A 21,924-nucleotide genomic window follows, 5' to 3' on the forward strand; every position below is an offset into this window, starting at 1 on the left:
GCTTTCTAGTAGTGAAGATCCGTGGGTGAAATACAGACCCCACTGGAATTAATGGGAGTTTTGCCATTGACTTTCACTCTAAAGTATCTAAAGAAATTCCCACTGGGATTATGTTTTAGTAAATGAAATGAGAAAACAGTGATTATTTAATGAAGTTATCATTTGCCATTGGATCTGTTGCCTACAAAACAAAACAGACAGCTCCTTGAACATCTCATCTGTAAAGATCATGTCTTTTGAGGATACTTTTCAATTTTGTGACCATTTGCTGATGTTGGGCTTCTCAAACAGAGCAACTTCCATTTAAATTACATTACATCTGACATTGGTTCTAATCTTCATGAGCTTTCATTTGAAACACCTCCAAGTATGGGTTGGTTTGTTCATTTTGCCTGAAGTTATTCATACTACTGAATACCAGCCCTGCTGATTGAAAGGAAAGGGGGCAAAGATGGCTTTCTGTTCTCCTGACCCCTGGGTCTCCCAAGGGCTGGGCTGAGTATACACAGTAAAGGACAGGCCTTGTCTTCAAGAACGTAGTCTAAACAGGCAAGACAGATGACAAGAAATAAACAGACAAAAGGCAACAACCAGTGGTTTGAGCATTGGCCTGCTAAACCCTGGGTTGTGAGTTCAATTCTCAAGGGGGCCATTTGGGGATTGGTCCTGCTTTGAGCAGGGGGTTGGACTTGAGGTCTCTTCCAACCCTGATAATCTATGATTCTATCTGCAACAACATGTCAAAAGCTCTGATGTCCACAGTTAGTCTAAGGTCAGTGTATTTTAAGGGTCCCTAGATTACATTTAAAATCCACAGCTTTCAACTGCAGGGCAAAAATACCTAGAATCCCTCAAAACCTGTTCTTTCAGATATTCTGTGGCCACTCCGGGATCCCCAGCTCAGGAGCCCTATGTATTTATTACTGAATTCAGTCCTAAGAGTGGATAGAGCTATTTTCAAGTATTTTGCTCTCTACATCCCTTTTTGCCCAGTCTGCGGAGATGGTGTTTGTGAAGAAGATGAAAGCTGTTCCACATGTCCAGCTGACTGTGGGGAATGCCCACTCACAGCTGATGCCAAGATAGCAATTGCTTTACCAATATGTTTAGTCTGTGCTGGCTTCATTCTGACAATAGTGGTAAGTGTCAAATGAAATCTTCTTTCTCTTTTATTTCCATCATGGTGTCTCCAGTATTTTATTGTTTATAACACAGCTCTTTACAAGCATCAGAACAGGTTCTCTGCTACACACAGAATCCCCCAAGTAGCTCCAAAGGGGAAGAAGAGAAATGGGAGGAAAAGTTGCTGCTTGATTCTGGGGCCCTTTCTACACCAGCCCATATATAGTTTAGAGCAGCCCCGCGTTGCTGGAGAATGGCTCACAAGGGGCTGACAGCTAGGATTACACCTTCTCTGTAATGATCCTGGCGTGCCTGACTGTGCATCCTAACACCAGCTGGAGCCTCTCCTCAACTTAGGAGATTCAGTCCATTTCCAGTCCTTGGGTTTTAGTTATTAATTGTTATAACAGACTCACTGGGGGAATACAGAAAGGTGTGTGTGTATGCATAAAAGGACAGATCAATATAAGGAAAATGCTTTGTGATCGTTTGGGATGAAAAGTGCTGGATAAATGTAAGATGTATTATTTTTACTTATTCTTTTACTATATTTCTGCAGAATAGGCCCTTCTATTGTTTGCATTCCTATAGATTCCTCTGTATCTGAAGGTACATACATTAATTTCTGAACGTTATAGAAAGCTGTTGCCAGGGAAATATTTGCAGATGTATAGTCATGGTATTGATTGTGTACATTATGGATAACTTGCTTGGTTTTAACCTATAAACCTATAAATGCATTGGCTCTTTGTTATGCCAGGGATCACTTCTCTCCTCATGCCACACTGCTGTGGTTGAGACATCTGGAGTGCTCAATCTAACACCCCCTGGTTAATTGCAAGGGAATGAAGTCAGGATGCTCTGGCTCAGGGGAAGAAAGATGATCATAAGGTTAAGGCACTGAGTTGGGATTGAGTTCCTCATTCTATCATATACTTCCTATGTGAACTTGGGCAAGTCACCAGTTCCCTACTTGTAAAATAGGGATAATAAGTGCCTACTTCACAGAGCTCTTGTGAGAATAAATCTAAAGTCACAGTCCTGGGAGACACTTAGATACTACCATGCTGAAGGCCATATAATTAGATAAAACTGTGGAATTAGCTTCCTGCTTCAGATTGCCACAACCCAGATCTGTTACCTTTCAGGTTACAATGCAAGACCCCTTTGTTCTTGCCAGCTTTTTCTAGTGGCAAGACAGACATTGCTGGGAAGAGTGTTGAGAGACTCCAGATGGGAACTGGAAAGTTGTGACTACTTTTCTGAAAAGCATTTTCATGGAAGGAAATTGTTCCGTGTAAATGTATCCAGAGTCTCTGGTGGGGCACCGGAATATTTTACTTTCTAAGAGAAAACAGGCCAATGTAATGAATTAATTAAATCATAGAAAGGTATCAGTTATACAGCTGTTAAGCCTCTTTACATGTTTTAGTATCAAATGTATTGACATAAAGTAGACTTGATCCTGCATGCCTTCCTTGGACAAAACTCTTATCACAGTGAGAGGGTCAGTATTGGACTACAGTGGAGTACAGCATTGGCCCCTTGAACTATTGCAATTGGATGAGTATCTTGAGGTTTCCTAAGCCCATTACCATGGGCCAGTTCTCATGGTGGTGCAAATAGGCACTGCTCAGGTCCAGCAGAAGGTTCTAACCCCATATGTTGATTCACTGTTGGTTTGTTACTCAAACATTTTTACTGAGGATCTTCCAATATAATACACCGCAGACCACTTTGCCCTCCATTTCCCACTTCTTTGCAAGACAGGCTGGAGTTCAATCAAGCTCCTACAACCAGATTTCAGTGGATAACTTTAAAGTCATCATAAGAGTTAGGGAAACAGCTAGCCCCCTTCTCACGTATGCATGTTTTAGCTGTGAGTCCTCCAGAATAAATCTAATTTACCTATTGTCTCAGATATTCTTTGTTTTGCAGGGACTCTGTTATTTTTCCTCTTATGCTGGAGTGCATGCTAAGTATCATCTACCTAGCTTCTGCAGGTAGCTGCTATTTAGTGTTCTCTGCTGCTTGTTGCTTAGTCAATGTATAAACTTGTTTTTATAAACAGAGCTGAAAAGGTCACTTGTATCCAGGTTTCAGTATACAGCAAAAGCACAATGCTCCAATGATCCTCTCTCTCATATGGTCTGATCCAGCCCCCATTAAAATCAATGAAAGGATCCCATTTAGTTCAGTGGGTACTGAATCAGTCCTATCATCTTTGTTTGATTATGGTCCTTGCACACTAAAATACATCTTTTCCTGAAAGCACAGGCCAATTGAAATCAGTGGAAAGACTCCCATTGATTTTCTGGGCTCAGAATCAGGCCCAGAGCTCTCCCAAAATTCTGCCACCACTTCCCAAGATGTCACAAGAACTCTTGTGTAGATTGGGTTTTTGTTACTTGTCATCCATCCAATGCATGCTGTTGAAGGTAATATGAGATGGATGGCAAAATGCTGACCATCTAATATTTGTGTTTAAATTGTCTTCTGTTATTTTATCATAGCTAACCTGCAACTTTGATCTACAGACAAATATGTGTTTGTATAAAATGGGTTTATTGTACTTGACAACTTTTTGGTACATCAGTTATTAGACATACATCTTATTTACAAAATAGTGACAGTGTCCCATCTAATGTTATACAAGCGACAGTACTTTGTGTAATAATGTTCCATCTAATTTGCTATTCTGGAGCCTGATTTTGATTGTCATATCCTGTATGACCAGTAACTGCTGCTTATCTGGGAGGAAATGAAATTTGTTTAAACACTGGATATTTCCAAGATGTTTAATGATGTTCACCATATCACTGGGGTAAGAGCTGGGTTCTAAGTGCAGTGCACAAAAATGCAAACATGGACCGAAACTATCAGCCTGTCCACTAGAAAATGTCACGTTCTTTAGTCTTCAGAATTACTGATGTTTTTATTTTGGTGTTAGATCCAGATCTGTTACTTCTAAGTAAGTCAATAAGATGTTGAGAGAGGATGGAGGCTAAAATGGTGATTCTTGTTCAGACACCTGTAGGATTTTATATTTGAAAATATCCGTACAACTAATCATTTATTGGCTACACTCATCCCTAGTGCAACTCCACTGAAGCCAATAGAGTTGCCCCAGGAATGAATTTGGCCTGTTGTGCTTTCTGCAGTGGTTTCAATATCAGAAGCAAAAGATGTTTTGGGATGAAAGCTGGATTATAGACTTCTCCCGCATCAAACAAGGTTTGTAAAGACTGTCATTTTGATGCTGTTATCATCAATGCACATCCTGTTGTGTAAATGAAGCACAACACTGACATATACCCACATTCCATAAGGGTCTGACCTAAAGGAGGAGGATCTATCTTTAATAGGTGCCGGTCACCACAGCATCTGTGAGCTGATCACTGGAGTTTTCCTTTGAGGATGTTATTTTAATGTGAACCCTTTGGCTATGGCTACACTAGAGAGCTTACAGCAGGGCAGCTGCACTAACTCTTACAGCGCTTCTAGCGTAGCTGCTCTAAGCAGACAGGAGACAGCACCCTCCTGCTGACACAGTGCTGTCCACATCATGCTTAGGTCTGTGTAATTTATGTCACTGGGGTGTGTGTGCATATGGCTTATTCACACCCCTAAGTGACTTAAGTTATACCAACATAAGTAGTAGTGTAGACATAGTGTAAAGGTCAGTGTTTTTTTCCCACATATGTTTTGAGGGCTTTTTTCCTGTAATTTATGGTGATTTACAAACAAAAGACAAAGGAATAGATCAAAAATACATAAATCCCCTCTGGAAATATGTGAAAATGGGCACAACAGATGGCGGTGGCCCTAGTTGCTTTATGATCTGACATATTCTTTTTAAGTGACTTCAGTGGAGCGATGTTGGATTTGCACAGATGTAACCAAGTGCTTAATTTGTCCCACTGTGTGTTATCCAGAGGTGAAGTAATTCATCATCACTTCAATTTAGCTAATGTGTAAAACCATAATTATATTTGTTTTCCACTTGGACGTTTTTTAACGTAGGAGCATTATTGTAGTTTGTCATACAGCCTGTACATTCGTTGTACAGCATGTAACTCACCATGTCATTTATTGCTATCATATGCTGGAGAAATATATGGGCCAGATCATCGGCTGGTATAGATCAACGTAGCTCTACTGAAGTCATTGGAACTTCATTGGTTTGCGCTAGCTCAGGATCTGACTCTATAATTGTAGTCCTGCCTCCACAAGGTATTGCTGAAAAGGTCCCATCTGCTTTAATATATAATATCTTGTTCAGTACAAGTGAATAGGATAAGACTTTATTGCATTAATTTAGTATGGATACTTGGAGCTGTGTGTTCATTTCTAAGTAGTGTAACGAGATCCCTTCATGGGCTTAAGGAACAGATATCAGATTAATAAGGAGTCTAATTTACTAAAAGCAGCCAAGATTGTGTGTGTAACAAAATGCCAGTGGAGTGCTGAGTTGATATGTCCCTGTTCCATGGCATTATGCCTCTGCCTCTCTCTAGCTCTGAGGTGACTTCAACTGGGATATTGAGTTCATTTCTGCATAACCCTTGACCATAACAATTAGCACTAGACAGAGTTCAAGGAAGATAAACAAAAGCAACTAGGTGGCAGGATAGACTCACGTTTTTTGGAAATTTGAAGAGTTGGAGATATATGACATCTAAGTGAGGTTGGCCATATGTCTAACAGACATACTTGGAGTGCAAACATCACGTCAAGAAAATATTAGTCTATTACATGCATGCAAATTAACTGGAAACCTAATAGGTCTCTTCATTTCTAGTTCAGGTATTGTAGGGCAGAATTCATATGTACTTATAATCCCTCTCTTTAACTATCTCTACAGCTCTCCTCAACATAAGATCCAATCTGTGCACATTTTTTCATGAGTCAGTCTAATCTGCTCCCCATGTAGTTCTGTTACTTTTTGTCCAGCTCAAAGCATCACCTCCCCCCCACAAAAAAAGACATGAAAAATGTTGATATTCTAGTTTTTTCAACCAGTTGGATTGTTGCTTTGCTTTGAATTCCCTTTAATGTCAGAATCACTTCCCATGATAATAATTTTAAATTCTTCAAAGAGTCCTAAATAGATTTGTAACATCAGAGGTTTTGGAGTTTGGGGTTTTTTGTACTCTCTCCTCCTTTATTGGCTTTGTCCCTTGCATAAAATGACACTCACTGTGTTTTAAATTGTTCCACTGAGGGCTGATAGTTTTGAAGGCAGAGGAACTGCCTTCAGCTACTGATGTTAGTGGGAGAGGCCACTGGCTATGGCTGTCAGCCACAGTCACCCTGTTACATGTTAACAGTCGAATCCTAAATTAAAGCATCCCTACTGCAAGCATAAATGAGCCTGCTCTCTGGTGCCAGGGGCAGCAGAGTTTCCTGTGTTTATATGTTTCAGGAGTCTTCTGCAGATGCACCTGCATATAATGTGCATTTCAATGGCTTTTTTTATCTAGATCTCATGCTACGGACGGCAATGGGCAGCATCATTAGTGCAGCCCATGCACCCAGCAACTCCAACGCCAGCTGTATCACTGCCCTGAGTTCTTGCACAGCAGCTGTCAACACATCCAGGAAACAGCACTTCACCCACACAGGGATATAGTAGGCTTATATGTCAGTCAGTCTTTGTGTTATGTTGTGTATTGTAGGTACACCCATGCAAGAAGGAGGCTTTCAGTTCTTGCTGTGTTATCACCTGGAAATAATGTGAGGGTTAGTTTTCCTCTGCTTGGGCTAGGGCCAGGAACGTTAGGGGACTAACTTGGCCTTCCTAACACACTCAAGCTGAAGGATATTCTCAGATGTACATTGATGTTTTCTATTTTTGGATGCCCCTTTTCCTTCTCTTGCTGAGATTTCAATGCTTGTGGGACTGAGCTGCAAACTTGACTCTGCTTCTGAACATCCACAGCATTCAAGTTCAGTTGGAGCTAAGGTTTTGAGTCAGGTCCATCTCTAATATTTAAGTAAAATACAAGTAAGGAATTTGGCACAGAAAATCATGTACTGTACAACAGCCCATTATAATCTATGGCCTTAAACCAGCTCGCAAAACTGGGAATGGCACATTTCCTCTCTAGCTCACTGGTTTGGAATACAACCCTACCTGGTAGTGACCTACCTGTACACAGAGACGGTAGATGTATCCCTGGCTCCTAAATGTCTTTTGTAGGCGCACCAGCTTCCAAGAGATTGGTGGACACTGCAATCACCACAAAGTCCCCTCATGTCCCAGGAAGGTTGCTGCCATCTCTCCTTTGTCCAGCAGAGTTTCTCTGTCTCCTTTCTTGCCCCACCCATTCTTCTTTTGTTCTCTCTCCTTATTTCCTTTTACTTTCCTTCTTGTTTTGTGCTCCTCCTACCTAGGTGGGTCATCCCCTTCCTCAGTACTCTCACTCCCTGGAAGGCTCTGCTCTGGCTGGCTTTGTGTGGCTACACTGTTATGCTTACGCAACTTAGCTGAGTGCCACATGGAAGCACAGAGGAGACCTTGGACTGGCAGGCTGCTGCCTTAAAACTGCAACCCTATAAACATGAGCTACTCCCCAGCTGACTGCATTCAAGTTGCTACAGGTGGAGGGAGGGCTTCAAGGAATCACCTGCTACTTTGTCCTGCCCTTTTATTGGGGGTTTGCAGCTTTCTCTGCATCCACTGGTTCTTTCCCCTGTCCACACCACTCCCATCTACTCCATACTAGTCTGGTGCTCCCCTGCAGAAAACAGAAGACTTCACTTCTTTGATAGGGGAAGTATCAGAGGGGTAGCCGTGTTAGTCTGGATCTGTAAAAGGTGACAAAGAGTCCTGTGGCACCTTATAGACTAACAGATGTATTGGCGCATAAGCTTTAGTGGGTGAATACCCACTTCGTCAGACGCATGTGACTTGGGGAACATTCTAATACACACAGAGATAAATTGATCTGAACTGCAAAATTTGTAGGGATCTTTGGGTTTTTATTCCCTACATGCCCACAGTTCCTGGCTGCTTTAACACAGAGTTCTAGTCCAGCCTATAACAGAAAGAGGCCCTCATCATGAAATTCAGACCCAGGTTCCCATCCAGATTTTGACGAAATCCACATCCGTGTACCTTCCCCCGAGACCCAAAGCTCCTATACAGAGAATACTGCATACTCACCATGTGGGATTCCAGCACTTAGAAAAGTCTTTTTCTTATTGCAGTGATGGCAGAACAGTCGCCATCAAGAAAATAAGGAAGAAGACATTCACTTTGTCCAAATCCATACGCAAGGAAGTAAAGCAAGTGAGGTAAACAATGAAACCTGCGCATTGGGTGCCAGTCCACATTTACACCAGTGTAATGGAGATCATAACCTGCTCCATCATTACTTGTTTTCGTGTTTTTTCTCTCCCAAATAGTGTTGAAAACATTTCTTTGAACCTGGTTGAACATATTTCTATGCATATTTGAAAAAGCCCTAAGGTTCCAGTTCCAAAGGGTGTAGAGGGGAGGTTTAGAAAAGGTGTGATGCCTGTTCATTTTCACAGGGAACTTGATCATCCCAACCTCTGCAAATTCATCGGCGGTTGTACAGAGGTGCCAAATGTTGCCATTGTGACAGAATACTGTCCAAAAGGTAGCCTGAGTGATGTGCTGCTCAATAAAGACATTCCTCTCAACTGGGGCTTCAGGTAAAAAATAAAAAAAAAAACTACCACAACTTGTGAAATAAGATACACGTAGCATCACCAGGTGACACTTGAAGAGGGACGTTAATTATAGATAATACCATTGGTAGACGCGACAGTGCTGTGATGTATATCAGAGGATACCATGCTTCTGAGATGCAAGGAGAAAGAGAGAGACCTATTGATTAAGAGATAATCCAAGTTTCTGATTTGACCTGTCCCATGGACATCCTGACACCCCTGAACTTAGCACTACCCATGTCATGCCCAAACCTTTTCATCTCATCTCTAGTATGCTGCAACACCATTTTAAACCTTGGTTCCCATATAGCCTTCTCTTTTTCCCCACAGCTGCCATCTGTACTTAGTATACTTTGATGCTCTGGTTTAAGATGAGTAAAAGAGCAGCACAGTTACATTCATGATAGCCCAACCATGAACAGATTAGTAAAATAAAAGTGCAACATTAGCATTACCCATAAAAACAGATGTACACAAAACTGGCTCAGGATTTCAAAGAAACTCCCATATGAACTACTTAATCATGTATAATTGCAAATTGTCCCTTATCCCTTCTATCTCTGCTTTATGTTTGCCTTGCTTCTATACAACAGCAAAAAAAAAAAGGTCTGAGTCAACACTCCATACAAACTAAAAGTTGAGTACTTTGCTCAAATGGTACAATCCCGCAAACTGCTGAGAATGTCCACAAGAAGCTATGCATTCCTACAAGAGACCCAGAAACCTCCACTCCCTTTCAACTGCCTGGGAACTGAGGGCATTCAGCAACTCATGGGAGTCCTCAGCACTTTGCAGGGTTGAGTCCTTGGGGGCTGATCCAAAGGCCATTTAAGTCAGTGGGAGTCTTTCCACTCATTTCAATAGTCTTTGGATTAATCCGTTCCTGAGGATCAGTGGAATACTAGCCTGTTAATAATGATTTTGTGCCTTTCAGGTTTTCCTTTGCTGGAGACATTGCCCAAGGAATGGCTTATCTTCACCAGCATAAAATCTATCATGGATGCTTGAAGTCTAATAACTGTGTGATAGATGACCGTTGGGTCTGTAAAATTTCAGGTAATGAAGAGAGATGAAAATTTGAAACATGGCCAACTAACCTACTAATGCAGGTTGATTTCACAGCCTTCATTGCTCCAGCAGGACTGTGAACCAATGTTTCAGGTGGAAATGCTAGCTGCAGCAGCCTTCATTAAAAGTAAACTATGCCAGAGCAAACATCCCATTACATTATCCTGTGTAGCTTACAATTTAACATGTCACCATTGCACCAGTGACCACACAAATGATGGAGTCAGTCATCAGACCTAGCAGTATCCAGGGCATTCTCTATGAATTCTTTGCCTGATGCCATTCTTTGACATAAGGCAAATCTTCCTTTCAAACAGTAAACACAGTGCCCTTTCACAGCTAGGTGAAAAGCTGGGCTTCCAGTCTAAAGAATGGGACCCTTGGAGTGTCCCAATTAGATGCTCGTCTGTACCTAAACCATGAACCTGAACCCCTGCCTCCACATAGCAAATTTCAGTGCTGTCTGGATCTAGGAAATAGAAGTCAGAATTTTTATCATTCTGGTCTTTGAACACAGCTCAGCACCCGGACCCTGGGTCAGATCCTGGGGTCCAGACGAGCTTCATATGAAGCAGGTTGGAAGATGGGGTACAAAGCTGGTGGAAATTTCCCTTTTACAGTCTCCCAATGTTGTGGCCCCTGTGTAGGCCCCAGCATACATTGGAAGAGTCTGAGAGCTGCTCTGACTTACCCTAGCATCTATGTAGCCCAAGACACTGGAACCACAGCTGGAGATCATCACAGCTGAGGGATGTCCCAACCACATCCCCTTTTCTTTGGGCACACCCCTACACTGGCAGCAGGGAGGTGCAGAAAAGAAGCAGGAATGCTGGCTCTGTCTTGCACTGCAATGATCCTACTATGGCTGGATACGCTAGGCCAGAAACACCACCGCAGGGGTAGCAAGAAGCAATCATACCTCATCAGACAATCTCTTCCAATAGTCAAGCTGCCGTTCCAGTATTCACAACTATATTTGGGTACAAATCAGAGCAACATAGTGCTGTTTTTTAAACCAAGGCTCATCTCTGCCTACAAAGCAAACTCCCTTAAACCACTAATATTGCTACTTCATGGTGGAAGAGTTTCAGAAGTGAACATAACCCTTACTGAGTACCCGTTTCCTTCTTTCTTCCATGAAAGACTATGGATTACAGTCCTACAGAAAAGAGGATCATTGTGAGGGTGCTAGTACATATCAGCAGCGTTTGAGGCAGATTTACTTGGCTCCTGAGGCCCATTCATCGTCAGACTTTGTCCTCACGTCCATGGCAGATGTGTACAGGTGATAAACTTTCCTGTCTCTTTCTCTCTGTGATCAAATAGTCTTTCGTAATAAGTTAGCTAAATTCCGAAGCTATACCAGGGTGAATTTGGAGGATTGTGATTAAAAATTGATTCTTATTTAGAGAATGACTTAGATGCCAGGATCTACCCTTCCAAGATAGGAAGCCAAAATCTCAGCTCAGTAATACTTGTGTAAATCAAGAGTAACTCCATTTGTTTTTACGGAGCTATTCTGGATTTGAATCCGAGTAAATGGATATATAAAAAAAACTAGCCCTGGGTCTATGTTGTTTTTTTTAAAAATCACTTCCTCTCTTGTGTTTTCCCTGTCGAAAAAAAATATATTACTTAGCTAATGGCAATATACTAAGAGTTAAAATAGGAACAATTTTCCAATGTGTCAGCAAAACTCATCCATAGTATATTTCCATATGCAATGAGAACACAGTGTTTTTGCTGAATATACTGGATGGCTATATTTTGTATAGAGAGGAAAAAACAGTTACACAGAGGGAAAGAATGCACTCTTGAGTGACTCTGTGTCTTTCTTTCTGAGAGAACCCAGAAGGCAATACTTCACAATTGCTCATATGCCCAGGGGATTCTGTCATGCCACATTCTAGTCAGCCCCTCCTCCTATTCAAACATGAACAGGGGTTTACTAGGATGGTTGCAAGAAGAAGAATGGTCCTGGGGTTAAAAGATGCTGGATTAGGGATCTGGAAATCTAGGTTTACTCCTTGTTCTATCACAGAATTCCTGTGTAGCCTTGAGCGAGTCATGTATCCCGTTGTGGGACAATAATATTTAGTCTTTTTAGACAGTGAGAGCTCTGTGGCAGAGATTGTCTCTTACTAATCTTTGTAGTGTGCTTAGCACAATGGGGCCCTGATCTTGGCTGGACCTTCTACAGGCTACCGGAATACAAATAATGAATAATTAGGGGTAGTGAAGGAATAAAGGTTGAGGTGTCTTCAATGCTCGGAGATCTGCTTTTGTATGTCCATCTCTTCTGACTCAGCCAGAGCATTTGAATAACAAGGAATTTATAAAAGACTAAACAGCCAAATGCACTCCCCCTGTGGAAGAAACCTACCCACACTATTACGCAATTAAACACATTAACCGCGCTGTTAAATAATAGAATACCATTTATTTCAATATTTTTGGATGTTTTCTACATTTTCAAAAATATTGCTATCAGTTACAACACAGAATGCGACATATACAGTGGTCACTTTATATTTATTTTTTACTACAAGTATTTGCACTGTAAAAATTAGTATTTTTTCAATTCAGCACATACAGGTACCATAGTGCAATCGCTTTATCATGAAAAGGCAATTTACAAATGTAGATTTTTTTTGTTACATAACTGCACTCAAAAACAAAATAATGTAAAATTTTGGAATCTACAAGTCCCCTCAGTCCTACTTCTTGTTCAGCCAATCACTCAGACAAACAAGTTTGTTTACATTTGCAGGAGATGCTGCTGCCTGTTTCTTGTTTGCAATATCACCTGAAAGTGAGAACAGGTGTTCGCATGGCACTGTTGTGGCCAGCATCACAAGATATTTGAGTGCCAGATGCACTAAAGATTCTAATGTTCCTTCATGCTTCAACCACTATTCCTGGGGACATGCATCCACACTGATGACAGGTTCTGCTCGCTAACAATCCAAAGCAACGTGGACCGATGCACATTCATTTTTATCGTCTGAGTTAGATCCCACCAGCAGAAAGTTGATTTCCTTCTTTGATGGTTCGAGTTCTGTAATTTCCACATTGGAGTGTTGCTCTTTTAAGACTTCTGAAAGCATGCTCCACACCTCATCCCTCTCAGATTTTGGAAGGCACTTCAGATTCTTAAACCTTGAGTAGAGTGCTGTAGCTATCTTTAGAAATCTCACTCTTTGTGTTTTGTGAAATCTGCAGTGAAAGTGTTCTTAAAATGAAGAACATTTTCTGGGTCATCATCTGAGACTGCTATAACATGAAACACATGGCAAAATGTGGGTAAAATGGGGGAGAATTGTATATCTCTAAGGAGTTCAGTCACAAATTTAAGTAACACATTATTTTTTTAACAAGCATCATCAGCATGGAAGCATGTCCTCTGGGATGGTGGCCGAAGCATGAAGGGCCATACAAATGTTTAGCCTATTTGGCAAGTAAATACCTTGTGACACCTTCTGATGGCTGTTTGGGGAAATTTTTATGAATTCATTGCTAACTCTGACAGGGTTGCTCTACTCACCGCTGGATGACGCTGCCTCTTGGCAGTTTTGGGGATTAGCTCGATCAGGCCAGCTCCACTTCCAGCAATTACAACCAGTCGGTTTCTCCTCTGCAGCCCCTCTCTCGCTACAGGAACTATAGCATCCTTTTCTTGATTCAGCCCTCTAGCCAGGTCACTATTGTGTTTCCCATTCCATGGTGTTGGGGGTGGGGGAGGGAGTGCATCAAGATTCTTGCTCTCCAGACCAGTCTTCTGCTTCACTGCATCACAGTGCCACTCCCACAGCAGCTAGCAGGAGAACCTAGGCCTCCACTTCAAGTTCCAACTCAGGCACCCTCTACACAGCAGCCAAGGTCTGTTCCCTGCACCTTGCTGCCTTTCCCTAAGCTGCTTCCACACCTGCTAGTCTTCCCCACTCTTCTGGGTTTGCAAGTCTCTTCACTCCCTCCTCCCAGGGAATAATTGTAGATGACTTGCGCCTACAGCCCCCAACCCTTTCTCCCAGGCAGTAACTATAGACTTCTCCCTGCTATCTCCTCTGCTTCCAATTTCGTGTCTTTTGTAGACGCTCCACCTGTCCCTCACAGGTGAGCTTCTCTCTAATTAGCTGCCTCCATCTCAAGCTCCCCTGTTTGTAGCCTAATTAGCTGATTGGGCTCACCTGGCCTAACTCAGCTCTTGCAGGGCCAGTGTGGGGAAGCACGCTAACATAGAATGATTTCAATTAATTTTTCCCTGTTACCACTAAACACCCACCAAAAAGGAAATATTCTGCAGAGAAGCTTGTTAGTTTATATCTTGGATTCATATGTATTACTGTCTTATGCAGAATCATACATGTGTTATCCTGAGACCTGCCAGGACTCTGCTAATGACCATTAGCCATTTCAAGCCAGATTTTTAACTTCAGTGGGAGTTAGGTGCTTTTGAAAATCCCACTAACTGCCTCTCTTCATTTTTAAGCGCCTAAATACCTTTACAAATCTGGCTCAAAATGGCTTGGCCTTCTAATAACTGAACCCAGCTATGCTGTTCTATTTCTGTGCTAGGCCTGACTACAGAGCGATTGAGTGCTTGAGCTTCAGTGCTCCTTGAAAACAACAAGGAGTCTGGTGGCACCTTAACGACTAAGATTTATTTGGGCATAAGCTTTCATGTGTAAAAAAGTCACTTCTTCAGATGTGAAGATTTGTCCATCTGAAGAAGTGAGGTTTTTTACCCACGAAAGCTTATGCCCAAATAAATCTGTTAGTCTTTAAGGTGCCACCGGACTCCTTGTTGGTTTTGTGGATATAGACTAACACGGCTACTCAGTGCTCCTGGAGTTATGCTGCTCCATGCAAGCAGATGTTTTGCAGGAATGTCTCATGCATTTTGTTTTGTCACTGCTTCACATCCAAAAAGCATCACGTTTTCCAGTAATGCCAACATAGTTTTACATGCTTTCAGATTGCTGCCCACTGCAAGGGCAAAGTGCGCAGTTTTAGGCTACTGAGCTGTAAATTTGTGGCTGAGCTTGCCTCTTGGAGTCGCATCTTGCCAAGACCTTTCCTTAAAACAGAGTGTCAATAGGTACATTGTTTATGTCTTAGGCAACTGAACACTCCAGTGAACTTAAAAAGATTACTGAGATACCTGTTACAGTACAACCTGTCAACCCCAAGTGCCTACAAAGTCTGTCTTTGCCTAACATGGCAGATAATCCTAACTTGGCAAATAAATGGCAACAGGTGAAATCAGATAGAGGCACGTAGCACCAGAGTTCCCAAGCAATTCAGCAGGAGAGTTCCTGCAAAAAGATGGCACGAGTAGTAGTACAAGGGCTGTCCAGCTAACCCAGGTTCATTAGTGCTTGGCATCTTGGTGTTTGACACTATAAGCAGGTGCTAAGCCCTCCCAGCATGTGAGCATGTGTATTGCTGGTCAGAACACCATGGGCCCAATCCTGTAGTCCATAGGCATCCAAAAGGTCCATTGATTTTCAAGAGAATTTGACCCAAGTAGGGATAGATTAGTGACAGGGGAAAAAAAAAGAAAAAGCAGGAAGTGAGAGAGAAAATGTGCCAAAATGTCATCCTGTTCTTCAAATGGCTCCGTTTGCGATATATTCACTACAATTATTTGTCTGTAATATTGCAGTTATTCCATCATTTTATTAGAGATTGCAACAAGAAGTGACCCTGTGCAGGTAAGAGTTGAAGAGCTGTTTGTGAAAGTTCTCATCATTTTGATCCTTCTGCCATTGAAATTATTCTCAAAACTCCAGTTGACTTCAGTGGGAGCAGGATCTGGCTCATAGTACCGTGTTCACAACGGTATATATTCCCGTCATGGATCAAAATCTTCAGCACTTACTCAAGGCTGGATCTTTATTTTGGTTATGTGGGTTTAAATCCAGTTCCAGTGGAGCCATGCTACCAGTGTAAGATTCCTCCTGGCCCCACCAGCCCCTGGGATCCTCAAGAGAAATGCAGTGGAAAAGAGAAGACAGCTTCTGTTCTGTTCTTTTTTTTCTGGGTATGCTCTGTGGGGCTGGAGTGGGGATGAGGTATGTCACTCCTAGCCTTACCCTTGATCTGCCCATCCCTCCTTTGGCCTGCTCAGTTTCCAGTCCTCCCACAATACAGCCCCACACCCACAAAGTACCTTGACAGGATCCAAAGCTGGGGGAACAATGCTGGGGTAGCTGCTGAACCCCTATCCATGGGGAAGGTGTTGTCTGTACATGAATTCAGGGTAAATGATCTATGCCAAATTGTTTGAATAAAGGATGTGCATCAAAATCAACGTAAGGTGCCCTGAAAAAAACCTGCATAACAACTCCAGCTCCATAAAACAATTTTGCTTAAAAATAACTCTAGTGACCTGCACTTACGATTATGGTTCTCCTACTGTTAACTGTTCATGCCAGTGACCCAATGTGGTCCTTCCAGCTTCATAAGGGGCTGTGGATCTCGCTGTGTCTGATGTTTTCAATCATTTCAAGAGCTGGTCCCCTTCGATATAGGCTGAGCTCAGATCTTGTCAGCTGAGTGAAAGTTTGGAGACAGCCATCTGTGGCAGAGTGAGAGATGTAGGCCAGTTCTGTACTCAGACATGAAAGCCCTGATCTGGAACATTTCCAATGTAGAGAAAAAAGAAAGGCTTCTGTACAGGAGGTGATAGGCAAAAATATGTCCCCAACATATGTCAATAGGGGTATATTTTCAACATGGTGAGTGAGAAACATACCAGCTATTCTCTCTTTCCTTGATTAGTGTATTCAGTGCTTTACATCATTATTCTTTATTTCTTTTCATTGCTGTCCCCATTCCTGTTCTCTTCTTCCAACATTGTTTTCTCAAGGATGATTCTCATTCAGCGGAATATTCCTCATGCCTACCTCTGACAGAATTAATTTCAGGAAAGTCTGAGAATTCCTGCCCATGCCCTACAGACTATGTGGAGGTAAATAAGGTTATATAGTCTCTCACACAAAAATCTTTGTTGAGGTGAACTTCAGATTGCAAGCACATGACAATGGTTTCAGTGCAATATTCCTCTGAGGAATGCAAACATTATTTTTAAGTTAGAAACCCAGGAAATGCAGAGTTCAGATTGTACTTTTTAAGGAAGGCACCATAAAATGCTCTTTAGCTTTAATATCCACTACAGGTATGTCTACACTTACAATGCTATCTTGGCACAGCTGCAGTGCTTCAATGTACACACTCACGCCAGTAACGGGAGAGGTTCTCCCATCATTGTAGTTAATCCATCTCCCTGATAGGTGGTAGCTAGCTCAATGGAATAATTCTTTCATCAACCTAGCACTGTCTCCACCAGGTGTTAGGGCGGTGTAGTTACATCTCTCAAAGGTGTGTATTTTCACATCCCTGAGAAATGTAGCTATGCTGATGTAAGCTTTCAGTGTGACCAGTCCCAATGAAGGAGCCATTATTCTGCCAAATGGAAAATTTCAGTTTGTCCCACAAGTTTCAGTGCAGCAATATTTTCAATATTCAGTCATTGGAATTTTATGGCTTTTAATTTTGTTATCAAGTGTCAAGTAAAGCTACATATTTAATATCAGTGAAGCTTTATTGTTAGCATTTGAAATCAGTTGTTAGTCAATTATAGCATAGTATGTGTCTGGAGATTAAAGGTCTGATTCTCAGTGACACTAAGTGCTGGTCTGCACACACAATTGCACTGGTTTACTTAAAAGTGTGTCTTTAAACCAATTTAGTTAAACCGGTGCAAGTTTGTGTGCAGGCACTGTTAGGCCTGGTCTACACTGGGGGCCGGGAATCGATCTAAGTTACCCAACTTCAGCTGTGTGAATAACGTAGCTGAAGTCAACGTACTTAGATTGACTAACTGTGGTGTCTTCACCTCAGTGAGTCAACTGCTGCCACTCCCCCACTCGGGGATCGATTTAGCGCGTCTAGATTAGACATAATAAATCGACCCGCACTGGATTGATCGCTGCCCACCGATCTGGTGGGTAGTGTAGACATACCCTTAGTTCACTTTAAGAGTGTCATAGCTTAGCTTGTCAACTTAAACCAAGTTAGCCTTAAACTGAAATAAGAGTGTCTACACTGGGTTTTACATTGATTTAAAATCAGTTTTTAAACTGAGTTAAGTTAAACCAGTACAATTTCTGTGAACAGATAAGCCTTAAAGCCACTTTCCACCACTCTGGCAGTGTAAAGTGGTCTTAGTGTAAATAAGAATCAGGAATAAGGAAACCAAGCATGGCTTTGAACATTCCAGTGTTTCTCCCAGTAGCACATTCATTTATTAATGCTATTGAATTACATGGGCCAGATTATCAGTCAGTGTATATCAGTGTAGCTCCAGAGACTTCAATGTAGCTATGCCATTTTACGCCAGTTGACGATCTGGCCCCAAGTTCAAAAATGATCTAAGCTATAGTGCTCAAAGGAAAATCTATCTGTGCCTTGAACTATTAAGGGCCATCTCCCTTTCTCTGTTTCAGCTAATCAGGAGGTGCAGGAAAACCAACCCAACCCAAAGGCCTACATTTGAGCAAGTCAAGAAGTTATTGTACAAGATGAATCCTAACAAAGTTAGTCCAGTCGACATGATGATGACTCTGGTAAGCTTAATAGATTCTTAACCAAACCAGAAAACAACCCAGGCAGGAGTTAACATACCCACCTGAAACTGCTGCCAGCTCTCCCTTCTGATCACTTGGAATGGTCTTCTCCTTTGATAAAATCAGCAAAGAGTCCTGTGGCACCTTATAGACTAACAGAAGTTTTGGAGCATGACCTTTCGTGGGTGAATACCCACTTCGTCAGATGCATCTGACGAAGTGGGTATTCACCCACGAAAGCTCATGCTCCAAAACGCTTGTTAGTGTATAAGGTGCCACAGGACTCTTTGCTGCTTTTACAGATCCAGACTAACACGGCTACCCCTCTGATACTTCTCCTTTGATGTCTCACCCATTGTTGGCGAAGAAGGACAACAATCACCCATTGACCTCTAGTAGAATTAGCTGTAGCTTGAGCTATTGTGGAAGCTACAGTTAACTCTGAGTCCCAGTTTCCATTCTAGCCCCTTTCCTTCAGTTCAGTTCTCAATTTTGTTTGGGGCTGAATTTAAAAAAAATAAATAATGCGACAACATTGTTTCTTAAAAATGCAGCAGTTGAAGCCCAGTTTACTATATATCAAGAGCACAGCTCTCCAGAAGCATCTTGAGTGCTATTGCGCAAGGCTTTGGTGGTGGGAATGGGGCTAGTGGCTCCACCATGTATTGCCACTCAGAGTAGGGGTGCATAGGCCACAGCAGAGCCTAACGCAGCTCTGTGATCAGTTGGTGGGAGCTTGAGACTTAGGTCCTTATGTGGTCCCTGCAGAGGGTCTCAATGCGCATCTCTGCTACTGGTACTGTGCACTGATATCCAAGACATGGCTCCCAATAATTGTGTAGAATTTGAAAGCAATGGGCAGATTCTGCATTCAGAAGAATGTGATCTTACTGATTTCCTGTGGGAGCCATGAATGTACCTAAGGACAGAATTTGGTCTAGAAAAAAATAATCTAGACCAACTTTTGACCTGTGCCCATCTAAATGTTACCAAACCAGGACCAGCCAAATGCTAAACTGCCTGCCGTTTATAGACAAGAACACCTTAGTGAATGGATTATATTATGGAATCTGTTTGTCCTGCTTAGATGGAGAAATACAGCAAACACTTGGAAGTGGTAGTTGCAGAACGAACCCAGGACTTAATGCATGAAAAGCAGAAGACTGATCATTTATTATATAGTAAGTCAATCATATTACAGAAAACATAGGGTATTCTGAGCAGTAATAATTGAAATTTAGCTTTCCTAGTGGCAAGCAATGGGAGAAACTACCCTTTAATAGAGTTCCTTCATGCAAGAGTCAATAGATATGTATCATTTCTTCATAATACCCCCCCACCCAAAGAAATACTTTTACATTGATTAGTTAGTATTCCAGCTTCCTCAACATTCTGAGACCCTCTATGTTGCTGAGAATTTCAGCTTGTGCAGTTCCAGGCATGCTAGAGGATCCTAGGGAGTTCATAGAGGGGTTGGGTTCTTTCGTAGATTGTGCACTATAGAATTCACAAGAGAGTGGGAATGAGAGGACAAAGAGAGACAACAAGGGAGAGAGATCAGGAAGGAGAGAAGGGGAAAAGGAGAGAGAAATGAGGGAGAGAGAAAAGACCAGAGATGAAATACACAGGAGAAGAGGAAACAGAAGGCAGGAAAGAAAAGACAGAGGAAAACAAAAGAGACGTAAAGAAAGATAGAATCAGCGATGGGCCTGGTTACATCTAGATTTCTCCTGACTTTGGAATGTTTAGCTCCCAAGCTTTCTTCTAGCCAACTAGACTAGGATTCAGAAAGGATGTTTGATTCCAATTCAAGCCTATCTCTAATAGTAACACTAGTTGTAATAATAATTATATAATAAATATAATATGCTGCTCATAACAAGCAGCACATATGGGTAAGTTCTGACATCAGTTACACTGGTGTCAAACCGCTGTAACTTCATTGATTTCCACTGTTACTCTGGATTTAGCAGGCTGTGAGTGAGGGCAGATTTTATCCCTACGTTTTTTCCAATGTCAAAGTATTTTACATTCATAAACATTTCTTTTGTTTTCTATATCTGAGTGGGGAAATATCAGATGAAGCTAATTTTATCTTTTTCATGTATTTCTCACCCTACAATAATAGTTGACAATCTCACTTTATGCTCTAAAATAGGTATGTTACCCAAGCAAGTAGCAGATGATCTGAGGCAAGGAAAACCTTCACAAGCCCAAAGTTACGTAATTGCCACTATCTTTTTCAGGTAAGTAGGAATGGGTGGATTTAGGACTATAATTTACTTGCACAAAACAATTGTGGTCAAGTCACTTTTAGAGAGGAGGCAAATAATGTCCATGAAACACAAACATTAAACTTTTTATTTGAGTGAGACCATAATGGAGGTTTGCACATTTTCACCCGTGGAAAGGAGTGCTGTTAAAATGCAATGGATGAAACCTTCGTTCCAGGCACATAGTTTCTATCAAAGCCGTGATCATTGGTGGGAAAATGGCAACATTTTCCTCAGGGCAAATTTGTGAATTTCTGTGAAAGGTCACAAAATTGCCATTTTTTAATGTTAAAATGAATGAAGTGGAAAGTGAGGCTAACACGTGGCTCCAAGCTGCAAGTCTAGCACTCGGTAATAAATCACCTCTAGCCGTTAAAAGAAATATTTATTGCTCAAGTTTGGACTAAGTCAAGACATCAAGATCAATCCCTATGGGGGAAAAACAATACATACCTCAAACATGTTTTCACAGACTTTATTTGGCTTTCGGCATTGAACAGCATGGTAAAAGGTACAGTGGTGAGTCGCTGTCCAACCATTTAAAGAGCCAATGGCTCAGTCCATGACAGAGGTGGGATATTACGTCCCCTTTTTATTGTGTGCATAGTCTAAAACCAAGGACCTTTTATCCACAAAACCTGGTTGTAGGTGGAAAATTGTCTACTCCCTTGGAAAGTGGAGTGGACTTACCTCTGTCCGGTCTTTGGTACTGTTGGGATCTCTTCTCAGCCTAAGCAAATGTTTTAAAGAGGAATATCCCCAGCCAGAAAGAGAGACTTAAAAACAAACAGAATGAAAATACAAATTCAGGGCTGGATATTGGGGAGTGGAGGAGTCAATATCTTCAGCTGAGAATATAGTACTGCATGAGAAGATGTGCCATTGTGCTCATGTTTAGCCAGAACACCTGACTGGACGGTGTGTAGCCAAACACCTCACTGGACAGTGTATGTTCTCTTGTTGTGCCTTACCAGTGACATTGTTGGCTTCACTCAACTATCCAGCACCAGCACACCTTACCAAGTGGTGGATTTCTTAAACAAACTCTACACTACCTTTGATGAAATCATAGACAACTATGATGTCTACAAGGTGGAGACGATAGGAGATGCCTGTAAGTTCCCTGTGCT

General features: G+C 41.8%; 1 protein-coding gene across 1 annotated transcript in view; it reads left to right on the forward strand.

Annotated features, from left to right (window-relative positions):
- The window catches only part of LOC115653499 (atrial natriuretic peptide receptor 2-like), a 40,095-nt gene that overhangs the window by 10,757 nt on the left and 7,414 nt on the right, over positions 1 to 21,924 (forward strand). Inside the window, exons 7-19 of the mRNA XM_030566862.1 lie at positions 994 to 1,139; positions 4,284 to 4,356; positions 6,606 to 6,753; positions 8,335 to 8,421; positions 8,662 to 8,805; positions 9,758 to 9,879; positions 11,035 to 11,176; positions 15,557 to 15,605; positions 16,763 to 16,864; positions 18,402 to 18,521; positions 19,609 to 19,702; positions 20,680 to 20,767; positions 21,769 to 21,908. Of these exons, the coding sequence (XP_030422722.1) occupies positions 994 to 1,139; positions 4,284 to 4,356; positions 6,606 to 6,753; positions 8,335 to 8,421; positions 8,662 to 8,805; positions 9,758 to 9,879; positions 11,035 to 11,176; positions 15,557 to 15,605; positions 16,763 to 16,864; positions 18,402 to 18,521; positions 19,609 to 19,702; positions 20,680 to 20,767; positions 21,769 to 21,908 (1,455 nt within the window). The remainder of the gene's footprint in view (positions 1 to 993; positions 1,140 to 4,283; positions 4,357 to 6,605; positions 6,754 to 8,334; positions 8,422 to 8,661; positions 8,806 to 9,757; positions 9,880 to 11,034; positions 11,177 to 15,556; positions 15,606 to 16,762; positions 16,865 to 18,401; positions 18,522 to 19,608; positions 19,703 to 20,679; positions 20,768 to 21,768; positions 21,909 to 21,924) is intronic.

The sequence above is a fragment of the Gopherus evgoodei genome, chromosome 6 (genome assembly GCF_007399415.2).
Source record: "Gopherus evgoodei ecotype Sinaloan lineage chromosome 6, rGopEvg1_v1.p, whole genome shotgun sequence".
Taxonomy (NCBI): domain Eukaryota; kingdom Metazoa; phylum Chordata; order Testudines; family Testudinidae; genus Gopherus; species Gopherus evgoodei.